The sequence below is a fragment of the Platalea leucorodia genome (genome assembly GCF_965183815.1).
Source record: "Platalea leucorodia genome assembly, chromosome: 29".
Classification (NCBI taxonomy): domain Eukaryota; kingdom Metazoa; phylum Chordata; class Aves; order Pelecaniformes; family Threskiornithidae; genus Platalea; species Platalea leucorodia.
In genome coordinates, this window is record NC_138851.1 from 509267 (window position 1) to 521798 (window position 12532).

Here is a 12532-nt window from a genome sequence, read left to right on the forward strand (position 1 = left end):
CAGCTCCCCTCCCTCTCTTAACCCCTCTCCTCCTGCCCCATCTCCCTCCCCCCATCTCCCCCTCTCCCCCATCTCCCTCCCCCCATCTCCCTCTTCCCTTTCTCCCCCTCCCCACCTCCCTCTCCCCCAGCTCCCCTCCCTCTCTTAACCCCTCTCCTCCTGCCCCATCTCCCCCACCCCAGCCTCTCCTCCATTCCAGCTCCTCCCCACCCCATCTCTCTCTCTCCTGCCCCCTCTCCCTCTCTCCTGCCCCCTCTCCCCACCCCATCTCTCCCTGCCCCATCTCCCCCTGCCCCCTCTGCCCCACCTCCCTCTCTCCTGCCCCTTCTCCCTCATGTCCCTCTTGCCCTGCCCCATCTCCCTCTCCCTCCACCCCATCTCCCTCTCCCCGCACCCTCTCTCCTGCCCCATCTCCCCCTCTCCACCAGCCCCATCTCCCCCTCTCCCTGCCCCATCTCCTCCCCTCCCTCTCCCCCGGCCCTTTGGGGCCCCGGGGCTTCACCCACTCTCCACACACGTCAGCCATTTCCAATCGCTCCATTCTTTGCCGGGCACAACTGCTCCCGGCGGGGCCGAAGGGCTCGCGCCCACCCTGCGGCCCCCGCGCCCGACCCTGCCCGCAGGCAGGGACCCCTGCCCGCCCCGGGGGTTCGCACCCAGCGCCTCCAGGCCGCGGCGACGCCGATTCAGCCCATCTCCTCGTAGAGCGGCTCCTCGGCGCTCGCCGGCGGGCAGGGGCAGCCGTCGCCGGAGAGGGGGCGGCTGCCGCGGCGCGAGTCCTCGGCCAGCGCTGGAACGGGAACGGGAGCAGCGCTGAGCGCTAAATCCTACCCCGGCCCTCCGCGGCCGCGTCCTGCCTGCGGAACGGCGCCGTCAGGCGCTTTTACCTTCAAAATGGCGCTTTCAAGTATCGTACCCTCAAAATTTCAAGTATTGCTACCTTCAAAACGCGACTTTCAAGTACTTCTACCTTCAAAATGTCACTTTCTAGTATTTTACCTTCAAAATTTCATACTTTGAAGTATTTCACCTTCTAAAATTCAAGCATTTCTACCTTCAAAATGGGACTTTCAAATATTCTACCTTCAAAATTTCAAGTATTTCTACCTTCAAAATGTTACTTTCAAGTATTTTTTCCTTCAAAATGGGACTTTCAAGTATTTTCTCCTTCAAAATGTTACTTTCAAGTATTCTACCTTCAAAATTTCAAGTATTTCTACCTTCAAAATGTTACTTTCAAGTATTGTTTTCCCTCAAAATGGGACTTTCAAGTATTTCACCTTCTAAAATTCAAGTATTTCTACCTTCAAAATGTTACTTTCAAGTATTTTTTTCCTTCAAAATAGGACTTTCAAGTATTCTACCTTCAAAATTTCACGTATTTGTGCCTTCAAAACGGGCCTTTCACATATTTTACCCTCAAAATTCTACTTCCAAGCCCAATTTCCAAGGCGAACCCTCCACGGCTGACTCCAGGGGACGCGCGGAGCCCTCCCAGCCTGCTCTCCCCCTCTTTTCGCCCTTCGGGAGGGTGGAAGCGGCGGCGCAGCCCCGGCTCCTGAGTCACCCTGCCCATAAAAGCTCCCCTGTTGGGCGCCGGCGACGCCGGCGACGCCGCGGCCCTCCCGTGACATCACGCCTGGAAAATGAGAGGATTTTTTCCCCCGGCTTTGGCCAGCGGGAGGTTTCGCGGTTCCAGCCAGCGAAGGGGGAGGGAAAGAAAACTGGCAGGAAGAAAATAGCTCAGCCTTGGGATTCTGGAACGGACCGAGGGCAACATCTGGGAAGAAACTCAAACGTACAAACATAGAAATCGCTGTTTCGCGGCTTAAAAAAAAACCCCAAATCTCTGCCGCGCACAGAGAAGCGGCGGTGACGACTGGGTGACTGTAAATATTTTCCCGGGGGATCCCAGCCCGGCGTTCCCGCGGGAACGCAGCCCCCTCACCTCTGCCGACAGCCGGCAGCAGCGCAGCCAGGACCGTCTCTTCGTAAATGTTTTCCAGGTTAATGATGCCGCCGAAGTCGGCGAAGACGAAGCTCTCGTATCGTGGCAGCTCCTACCCGGGGGCAGAGCGGGGCAGCGTCAGCGTTTGCCGACCCAGCGAGCCGGGAGGCTGCGAAACCAGCAGCCGGGATGGGAAGAATCGACGGGAATGGGGTAAGGCTCCCCAAAAACCGGGGGGAGCGAGGCCGGAGGCTACGGCAGCGCCCTCGGATCCCAGAGGAGCCCGCTTTCCCCGTGCCAGAGCGCCCTTCGCCTCCAAAAACACCCCCGGGACTCGCTGCGGAGGGAACCGATCCAGCCAGCGCTCTGGCGCAGCGAAGACGCCAAAAAAAAAAAAAAGGAAGGGAATAAAATAAAAATACAGGAGAATGTTCTGGGAAACAGCTAAAGGACGGTCACGCCCCCGACGGCGTGAAACAGAACACGAGTTGTGTCCGTTCGGAGGAGGTTTTCGGGATGCCGCCTGGGAGAGGGCTGCGGTTTGGCAGCCTGCGCCGCCGTAGCTTGAATTAAAAAGCTCTTTTCTGCAGAGAGACAGCTCCCGAGCGCCAGGACGCTGGCGAGAGGGGAAGGCCGCAACGAGGGAAGGCGTCGCTTTTTCTCGCTGAACTAAAACCCGCTTGTTTGAGCCCGTTCCCCCGAGCCCAGTCCCCCCCCCAGCCCGTCGCAGGCTCGGCCGTACCAGTTTACACCCGGACTCCAAACGCTTCAGCAGAAAAGGAAGAAAAATCCGGACCAGCCACTCCTGAGCGAATCGCTTCCGGAGGGAGCCGCTGTCGCAGTCAAACTTCTGCAATCAAATTCAGGAGGGGATCGGTCCAACGGGCGCCGTCTTTTAACGCCTGCGGCGTGAGCGCAACGCAGAACGGCGGGGAAACCGCGGCAAAGCGGGGCGATTCGGCGGAAAAACCCGAACCGCGTCCGCGTAAACCCATCGCACGCGGGAAAGGGAGAGGCACCCGCGCCTCACCTTCAGCACCCGCTCTTTGATTCTCCCCAGCATCTGGGCGAGCTGGCGGCGGCCGGCCGCCCGGCCGCGGTGCTGCCGCCAGAGCTGCTGGAAGGTGTGGGTGGCGTTCCGCATCAGCTGCAAGACAAAACCCCGCTGAGCCGCTGCCGGGAGCGCCGGACCCGGGATCTTCCTCCGCCTCTCGCCCCCCTGGCGAGCGCCTTCCTCCTCGGTTAGCCAACTCGTTGTGTTTTTAAACCAAGAAAAAGATTTTCAGACCGCTGCTTCGCGCTTTCCGGGCAGCCCAAGGAGAAACCGAGCAGAAGGGGAGCGAGCGGCCGAGGCTGGAGCCAGCCCGCAGCGGCCCCCGTCCCCACCCACCTGCTGCATGAGGTTCTGAGCGCCGAGGACCAGGCTCGTCGCGCCGCGGAAGCCGAACCGCTCCTCGAGCCCTCGCAGGCTTTCTCGATACAGGTCGGCCTCCTCGTAGCACGGCTGCATGACTTCGGGCTGCCAGGACGTTCTCCCCAGCGTCAGGAGCTAGGTCAGAGCGGCAGCGCGTTGCTCGCACGGCATCCCCCTGCCTTCGCGGCGTCCGCTCCCCGGGTCCTTCGGATCCCCGGCTCCGCGTTCCCGCTCCCCCCGTGTCCTCTCAGGAGTCCGGGAATGAGCGCGAGCAAAAAGCGCCCTCCGACATCCCCCCAGCAGCCGAGACTCGGCGCTTAATAAAGCTCAACCCCGCGAGAACCTTCCTGCCGGGATTCGGCACCGATTCAAAGGAGCTGCGGCACCGCGATGACGACGACGGCGCCTCGGGAATCGGTCCCGCGCCCACAACGGTGGGGCTGGAGGAGAGCGGCCGCCTTTGCCGTCCCGTTCCTGCGTTACCTCTTTCTGCAGGGTGACGACGGGAGAGCTCCGGAGGCGCCCGATCATCTCATCGACTCTCTGGGCGAAGAGCGAGCGAACCGCCTCGACGCCCGCGCTGACGGGACGCATCAGTTCCTCCATCACGCAGCCCAGGTGAGGCTCCACGTCCCGGCCGCAGCACGACTCCGCCGGGCCCCGCACCACGGCTGCCGAAACCGAAAGCTGCGGGTCACCCGACAGAGCGTGCCCCGTTCCCACCACGCTTCTTCCCACCGCGCCGGCTCCGCCGGGCACAGGATGGAGCCAGCGGGGCTCAGGCCGGGTAGAAAACGCCACCCGAGATCCTCCACCCGCAGCCCCTCTTTATCGAACCCAAATTCACCGTAGCTGTTGGTTTGCGGTTCCCAGAACAACACTATCCAAGCCAGCGCTTCCCCAACTAAGGCCTGCAACTACGGGCGGACAAATTTCATGGATTTGTCCAGATTTTTTTTTTGAACCTGCATATTTTTTCCTTTTATCCCCCCCGTTTGCCCAACCTTGGAGTTTGCTGGCTATCTGATCCTTCAGAGTCAGCATCTGATCCAGGTCGGGGCGAATTTTCTTCTCCAGCTCAATCTGTAGTTTTTCCTTCTCCTTCTGAAAAGCTTCGAATTCGCCAGAGATTTCGCTGAGGATCAGGGCGTAAACCTCCTGGAGAAACTGGGGGGCCGATAAGGAGCGGGTGATCCAGAGCGAGAAGAAATAAAGGAGAGATAAGAGGCATCAAGCAGGCAAATCTCGGAAACGTTACCGTTTCCTGGCCTCGCCACTGAACAAAAACCCGCTTCCCATCCCTACCACGCTCCTAAAATTCCTCGACTCATCCAGCTTCGTTTCACCCAACCCAAATACCAAGTAATTAATTTGTCCCTCTCCGTTATGACCAGCCCCTCGCTGCCGATACGCAGAACCAGCCGCGCCGCTCGCGCGCTGCAGCGCTCCCTGGTTTTCACTCCAGCGCCGGGAAGCGGCCGCGGAAGGGGCCGTTTTTGCCAATTTGTTCTTTATTTGCCGAGTTTATACCCGACGCTCCGCTCTCCCTCCGAGCACGCCGGTCGCCACCGCGTGTGCCGGCACGACCGCGACTTTCAGGGGATTCACCTGGAGCCACAGCTGCTGCCGCCTCCTTTCTGACCCTCTGATGCTCGGGAGCACCTGAGAGCGCAGCACCGGCAGCAGATCCTCCATGAGCACGTTTCCGAGGATCTAAAACCCAAAAGGAGCAGCTGAAACCACCCCGGAGCCACAGCCTCACTGGAAACGCCCCGGTCTCGAACGCTTTACCGACCTCAGGTTCCGGCCCCAGGAGAAGATCCCCTGTCCCGTAGCGGCCTCTCTCTTGCCTGTAAAACCGCACAGCCTCGAGGAAGGCCTCCGCTTCCAGAGAATCCCTCCTCTGTAATTCTGAGGACAAAGGACAACGCAGTCCCTCGTTTCATCGAGGATGCTCAGAGAAATTCCCACCGAACCACGTGAAACCACGAGAACTCGACGGCTAAAAACTATTCCGAGCGAGAGTAAAGGCTGGAAGCGGCTCTCGCCCTCTGGCATAAACGCAGCGAGACCCCGCTCGTGCCGCCCCCCTCCGTGAAGAGACGCCGAGGGCGGAGAGGGCTCACGCTCTCGGACCTCGCCGCTCCGTTGGGCAGCGCCCGCCCGCTGTGGCGGCCTTACCCGTGCTGCGGTAGCGAATGCCGTCCCGAAGAGCGGCCCTCCAGATCCGCCGCGATCCCGCCGAGCCCGCGCAGAAGCAGAATTGCCTCCGGAAGGGATGGTAGAGGAAAAAGAGAAACTCTCCCGGCGCGTCGGCGAAGGGGCTGCCACCTCGGGGAGGAAGGAGAGAGGAAGAAGCACAATGTACGCTGGCGCGGCTACGAGTTTAAATTAATTCTCTATCGACTCTGGGAAGCTGCCCCAGCGGTACGGCCGTCGGTCGCGTTTTCGTTCAGAAACACCAGTTTACAGACAAAAAGAAAAGGCCGTCCTTGGAGAGCGCTCCGAGGCCTGCTGCGCCGCAGCCGCTCCTTGGAAAACGAGGGCGATCGCGCCCCGCCGCGCCGGGGAAACGCCAAAGCGAGGGGATCGGCTTCGCCAAGCCGGGCGCCTTTTCTTTTTTTTAGCCTTACCAGAAGCAACAAACAGGAGTTTTGCCGCAGCGCTGCGAACAGCGAGGGCCGTTTGTAAGGGAGGAGTACAAATGTTTTGTTCCGAGAGCAAATCGGCAAAGCCTTGCTCCCTTTCCAGCCAGATTCTGCGGCAGACTGGAAAGATCCCAATTCCATTAAGTTTTTCTAACGGCGCTGCCCAGAATTTTAAAACACAACGATAACTCGCACATGTTCGCGACCAGATGTAAACTCTTTTACGGGAGGCAGCTCTCTAATAAAAGCCAGAGGGCTGCGCGCTGAAGAGCTGAGCAGAGAAAACAATTTGAAATGAATTTCCGTCGCTGGCCAAGTTTCCCTGCAGCTGCTTCTGGTTTTGCGCCACCTGGGTTTAATGTCCCGGCGTTCCAGCTGGCCAAGGAAAGCCGCGCGGGCTGCCGGCAGCCCCGAGCGCGGCTCCCCGCGGCCAAAGGATGCGGAGAAACGAGGAAAACAACGGATTTAACAGCACGGGATCTCGAAAGCGCCGAGCCTGGGCGATGCCGTAAGTTTAGCCGCGAGGGTTACGGCTCTGCCTACACCTAAGGAAGATTCTCGGGCGTCTTTTGGTGCGAGGACGCAGAACCCGCCTTGCGCCTCCGTCCGGTGCCAAACCGGACCCCGCTCGCGCCTCCGCCGTTACCCGTTTCTTAACGCGTCCCAGAATTACCCGCGAGCCCTTGGCACAGACGGGCGAGCGATTCGGCGTATTCGCTCGGCGAAGACAGCAGCAGGTAGCCAGAGAGAGCGGTCGAGCCTCTGGGCTCGCAGCCTCTCCTCAGGGCCTGGAAAAGAAATCGGAGGGCGAATCCTCAGCGGCCTCGCTCACGCCGACCGCGGCGCTACGGCGAGCGGGTTCGTTTCTCGGGGCTTCGCTTACGCCAGCTGCGGAACTCGGCGCCTCTTTCGCGCAGCTGAGCGCCAACAATTAAAACAACGAAAGAATCGGACGCGACGCAGTAAATTGGGGTGAATTTTAAAGGAAACGGAACGCGTTCGTGCAGGGATTCTCCGTGCAAGGAGAAAAAAAAAAGCGGCAGGCTTTTACACGAGCGCGCAGGCGGCGGCGCGGCCCCCATCTTGCGGCTCCGCCTGCAAGGTCCGAGCTTTTCACGAGGTCTGACCGCGTCAAATCCTGGATTTTCCAGCCTCTGCGGCAGGACCGCGTTTACCTCTTCGCTTTCGAACCACCGCAGGGTGAAATCTCCGAGCAGAACGAAGTAATTCTCCTGCCAGCTGTGGGAATCGCCGTCGTACTGGGAGAGCGACCCCTCGTGCAGAGCGGCGTCGGGCGGCCCCCGGAGCTGCGGACACGCGAGAGAAGAACCAGAAAACCTCAGCGATGAGAGAGACCGGGGAGGGAGCCGGCCCCGCCAAGAGCTTTTGCTGCCAGCGCTGTGGGAGTTACAGCGCGAGGCAGTTGGACGCGGACATCTAGCGGTGAGGAAAAGCAAAGGGAGAGCCTAAAAAACCGCGCCGTCGCTCTCCGTGATACGCCGCGGCGATGCCGTAAGGGCTTTGATGGTGTTTGGTGTTGATTTGTGAGCTAGACCCGTGGCTGCCGACCCCGCCTTCTCCCCTCTCTTAAAATATGCTCCTAAATACTTACTTCTAAGCCACAAAAGTTTTCCCTAACAGCCGCTGTTCTGCGTAACGGCGTTTAATTACGCGAAGCCGGAAAGAGACGGGGGACGGCAGCCGCGTCTCCCCGTTCATCGGAGGACGGACGCCTCCGAGGCGAGACCGACCTCGGCAGGGACGCGTTTCTGGCAGAGGCTGCGCCGGGCTTTTACCTGGCTCGGCAGGAGCTGCAGGGCCGGTTTGCTCTGGGGGTCCAGCTCCCCCGAGACCCGTCTCAGAAGGGCGGTCGCCAGCTGCCTCCGGTAATAGGGCACGAAGTTCTTCACGGCGGCGTCGGCGCGACCTGCGGGCAGAGCCGGCCCGGAGCCCGTTTTGGGGGGTGCCCTCCTCCCGTAGGAGGCTGCTCGCTGGTTTGAGTTCGCGTCTTTTCTCTCCTCGAAGAACGCCGGCGGAAACCGAGCGCTGAGGCGTGAAGCAACCTCTCCGCCTCTCTCGTCGCCGGACCCCGCTCCCAAACCGCGGGTGCTTTATCACCCTGGGAAGGCCGTCAGCGCAGCACGGGAGGGCGTCCGGTCAAGAAGGAATCCGAAATGCCAGAGGATCTAACGCTAATCAAAATTATAAAAGACTTTTTACGCGCCGCTGCTTCTCCAAACGCTTCTTCCGCCAGCTGGAAAGACGGAAAACAAGGGAACAAATTCATCGATAGCAGAGCTACCGAAACGTCGCGCCCTTGAAAGAATCGGGCAACAAAGCCGCGGTCTGAAGCTCCGGAGGCGTCTCGCAGCACCGAGAAAGGCGTTGCTCGAGACGCGGGAGGAGGCGGGGAGGGCAGCGAGCCGACGTCTACGAACGAGGCGTTTCCCAGCCCTCTCTCCGAGAGCCGTCTGAAGAGGAAGGCACCAGAGAAAAGGGCCTGCAGCCTCCTTGCTCTTCTTTTTTTTGTCCAACCGACGCCTTAAAACCAACAGCTAAACTGGATTTTGCGTCTCGCAAAGCCCAAACGCGAGCTCAGCGAGCGCCGAGCCAACGCGGGCAGCCCTGCGGTGCGGAAGGAGGGCCGACGCCACCAAGGGAGCCTGCCGCAACTCACCGCAAACAGGATTTATGGGTTTTCCGCCCCCCAAAAAAAAGCAATACAGTAAAAGTCGTTTCTCACCTCTCAGGTACCTGCGCTGCCTCCCGTTCAGAGCGCTCGAACACCTTCCTCCCATCTTCGGCCTCAGCGCGCTCGCGGCCGGCCGGGCTCCGAGGCCGGGACGTGCCGCATGCCCCCTGCCAGCTCCGCCGCCCGGCAGCGCTTTCCTGTCTCGCTCCCCTCCAGATCACCGGCCCGTGAATATTCAAATAAAGTTTCATATCGACCCCCGCGCACGCACAAAAATAAGCCTTAAAGGGGCGGCGGCGCCTCCGCCGCTCCCCACCCCTTTCTACCAGTTTCGCCCCAAGTTCCACGCGCTAAAACGGCACCGGTTTGGTTTCTGATTTAATTTAAATCATTTAATTTAAAAAAATTTAATTAATTTCTGAAATAACTGCTGGTCACCGTTAATTAACACGGAACCGTTCAAGGCGAGGCTGCACGCGCTGGAATTTAAAGTCAGGACGCTGAAGCGGTTCAGGCTGTAAGCTTACACGCCGCCGCGAAAGGCGCGACCGGATTTATCCGAATTTGCTCTCGGTGCTCCGCGTTCCGCCCGCCTCGCCCCTCTCCCGGCTACCGCCCGCGCGGGACGCCCCGCAACCGAACGAAGCGGGCGAGGAATTCGAGCGGGGATGCGGCGAGGGGGGATTTTTCTGAGTTATTTCCAAATCTGAGAGCGGATCGCGGAAACGGCCCTGCTCGCCGCTGCGCCCCGCACCTGCTCTCGCTTCCCTAATCGAGCTGAACCAAATCTGCCATTTGTACCGTTACGCAGCCGGCGGTTTTTGATACCTTCACGCCCCACGGGACGGGTGGAAAGAGGAAACTCTCCGCAGAAAGACCCAACGCTTGCATCAGCCCCCGAGCTGCCCGAAAAGCCCAAACACGAGGAAATCGACAGGAGATGGTTTAGAAAAAGCTACAAAACCGGATGGAAAAAGGTTTCGGAATCGCTACGGGGATAACGCGGCGCTGCTGCGCGGGAGAAGCGGGTTTCTACGGACGCGGCGCCGCGGACCGGACGCGTGACAATTCACCGCCGCGCGTTTTCAGACTCACCTTCGCCAAAACCGTCTCGTTAAAGCTCGCGTCAGGTCCAACAACGGGGAAGTGGGGCAGTTTAAATATTCTTTTAAACGCTGAGTTTCAAAGCCTTGTCTGCGCGCACCTGCTTCGCTGGCTTGCTCACGTTTTTAAGACGCGGAGCTCGGCTATCGAGCAGATACAAACGTGATTTTAGTCACGTTCGCGTTTAACTCACAAATCCTGACGCTTTCTGCCTGGATCGGCTTAAAACCGATTTCAGAGACGCCGAAACAGCCGCCAGCCGGGCTGTCCGCAGCTCCCGCCGGCACCTACGCGCGCCCCCGGCAAGGCCGCGCTAGCGCCGACCGCGGACAGCGGGGACGAGCCCGAACCCCGCGTGCGTCGCTGACGAAGGCGGAATCGCTCGCGCTCCGGCTGCCGTTGGCTCCGCGGCTCCGGCGGACGCCGTCGCGAGGGACGGCCGCGCCCCGTACGGCGCGTTCAGGGCTTTTATCCCATCAGCTTCCGCGCGGCGCGTCTGTAAAAATCCACATCCAGCCCGGCAACCTCAATTCCCGTTTTTTTTCCCCCAGATTTGACGCGGAAGCGCTGCGCGTAAAAGTCATCTGCCTCTTCCGACTCGGCTCCTTCACCCGTCAGCGCAGGAACGCCGTTCCTTTCCCGCGGCGCCAACAGATATCGCTGGACGCCGCGCGATCTCAGCGCCTTCTTCGCTGCTCCGAAAGCAGCAAACGTCAACGGGACAGGACCGAAAGCCAAAACTTTACCGCCGCGCACGCGGACGTGCGAAAAAACAGGTAGGAACGAGCCGCCGACGCTGTTTTAGGGAAGAACTAAGGCACGATTAAAGTCAGGATTAACAAGGACAAACGCAACAAACCAGGGAGGGAAACCGAGCGTCGCCCTACAGCCAGAGCTGCTCCGGACGAGCGTCCGTCCGTCCGTCCTCGCGTCGCCCCAGCCCCCACGCCGCTCCTCGAGCCCCTCGCTGACGGAAGAGCGCGGCCGGGGGGAAAAAGAACCAGGAGCAGAGCAGCTGAAATCCGCCCGTTTAATATCGCGCGCCCCTTTCGCCTCGCGGCGACCGAAACGAACCGCGCGCCGCCGTGCGCGATTCCGCCCGGCCCCCGCCGAACCGAAGGGATTCCCGCGGGGGAATTCGTGCTCGGCAAAGCACCGTTTGTTCCAAAAAGAGGGGGGGAAAAAAACCCCCGTTTTGTGCCGCGACCGAGCGCTACGATCAAACGCGGCGCTCTTCGCCTGGAATGTGAGGCAGCCGGCGCTGCGGTTCCCGTCGCCCGCCGGCTCTACGGGACGGAATGGTTCTCGACAGGGATGGTCAGCTCCTTGGCCGCCGCCGCGTCCAGGAACCAGCGCAGCTGCCCGGAGCGAGGCCGGACGCGAGCGGCGGGAAGGGGGTTTTCCTCGTCGCCTTCCAAAATGCGCTGCGGGGAGAGAGGGAACGGTGCCTCAGCCGAGCGGTCGGCAAGAGGGAACCGCAAACCACGCCTAAAACGCTTCGGCGGTTGACTGAAACCTCTCGCTCGCTCCCAAACGCCTTGGATTTTCGTTAGGACGAGGAACGGTTTGGGTCCAAACCTTGAGAACGGCGGCTTTGCCCTCCCCCGTCGCCACGAACACCACCATCCGCGCGGCGTTCAGCACGGGCAGCGTCAGCGTTATCCGCTCTGGCGGCGGCTTCGGAGAGTCGGTGATCGCAGCGACGATTTTCTCTTTCTCCTATCGGAGCGAAAAAAGGGGAAAAAACAGGAAAAGAGGAAAAAAAAAAAAGAGCTGAAGCAGAGGGGCGACCCAGGCTCCGACTGCAGGCGGGTGAGTGAGGGCGCTCAGCCCTCCGCGTCTCCGCCCCGCCCAAAGTTTCCTTTTCTGTTTCCTTCCCCAAACCGGGAGAAATTTAAGGGAAACGAGCGGGGGGACGAGTAGCCTTCAGCAGCTTTTTTCTCCCCGCGACGGCTTTTTCCCCCTCCTCTTTATCTTCCCGACTACGACGCCCCCAGATCAGGAACTGCCGCGCGGACGCGGTTTAGGGGTGAAAACGGGGGGCGAGGGCGTCCCCCGGGAGCGGAGCCCACCTGGAGCAGGGGGTGGCCGGGGAAGAGGGAGCAGGTGTGCCCGTCCGGCCCGACCCCCAGCACCAGCAGGTCGAAGACGGGGACGTCCTCGCCCGGGAAAGCCTGCGGAGAGAACGGGAGGCGGAAGCGGGGCGGGAAGGGGCTTCTCCCCGCCGCCCCCCTCGGCCCCAGGGGTCGGTACCTGGCGGAGCTGCGCGGCGTAGTCATCGGCGGCGGCGGCGGGGGGCAGCCCGGGGGCGGGGGCGAGCAGCCGCGGGCCGGGGGCGAGCAGCCGCGGGAGGAGCTGGGCCTGCGGAGAGCGGCGGCGGCGGCGATGGGTCAGGGCCGGCCCGGGAAGGGCGGCGGGGCCCCCGCCGCCCCGGCCCCGCTCACCTCGTAGGCCCCGGCCGTGCTCTCCGGGTGCTCGGGCGGCACCAGCCGCTCGTCGCAGAAGGCCAGCAGCCAGCGGGCGGGCGCGGCGGGGCCCACGGCGGCGGGGGGCAGGTCCCGGGCCAGGATCCCCACCAGGCTCCCTCCCGAGAGGCCCAGCGAGAAGCGCCCGCCGGCCGCCGCCGCCCGCTCGGCCACCAGCCGCGCCAGGGCCGGGCCCAGCTCCCGCGGCGAGGGGAACACGGAGACGCGGCGGGAGGCGGCGGCGGCCATGGCGGCGCTGAG

At 61.5% G+C, this 12532-nt stretch overlaps 2 protein-coding genes across 3 annotated transcripts; both read right to left on the minus strand.

Moving 5' to 3' along the window:
- Nucleotides 1-686: 686 nt before the first annotated feature.
- On the minus strand, nucleotides 687-8921 carry NIBAN3 (niban apoptosis regulator 3; the record flags this gene model as incomplete). Its single annotated transcript, XM_082334072.1, has 14 exons — nucleotides 8754-8921; nucleotides 7807-7937; nucleotides 7186-7317; nucleotides 6684-6798; nucleotides 5544-5693; nucleotides 5158-5273; nucleotides 4971-5075; nucleotides 4367-4529; nucleotides 3846-4033; nucleotides 3339-3497; nucleotides 2979-3095; nucleotides 2691-2798; nucleotides 1568-2060; nucleotides 687-790 (listed from the first exon to the last, which is right to left on the minus strand). The coding sequence occupies exons 1-14, from the start codon at nucleotides 8806-8808 to the stop codon at nucleotides 687-689; spliced, it is 2136 nt and encodes a 711-aa protein (XP_082190198.1). The 5' UTR covers nucleotides 8809-8921.
- Nucleotides 8922-10822: 1901 nt separating this feature from the next.
- On the minus strand, nucleotides 10823-12532 carry PGLS (6-phosphogluconolactonase). 2 transcript variants are annotated; one of them, XM_082334204.1, is made up of 5 exons: nucleotides 12251-12532; nucleotides 12060-12167; nucleotides 11879-11980; nucleotides 11385-11525; nucleotides 10823-11230 (listed from the first exon to the last, which is right to left on the minus strand). In XM_082334204.1, the coding sequence occupies exons 1-5, from the start codon at nucleotides 12518-12520 to the stop codon at nucleotides 11093-11095; spliced, it is 759 nt and encodes a 252-aa protein (XP_082190330.1). In that variant the 5' UTR covers nucleotides 12521-12532; the 3' UTR covers nucleotides 10823-11092. The 2 variants fall into 2 exon arrangements, with proteins under 2 accessions (XP_082190330.1, XP_082190331.1); XM_082334205.1 differs by lacking the exon at nucleotides 11879-11980.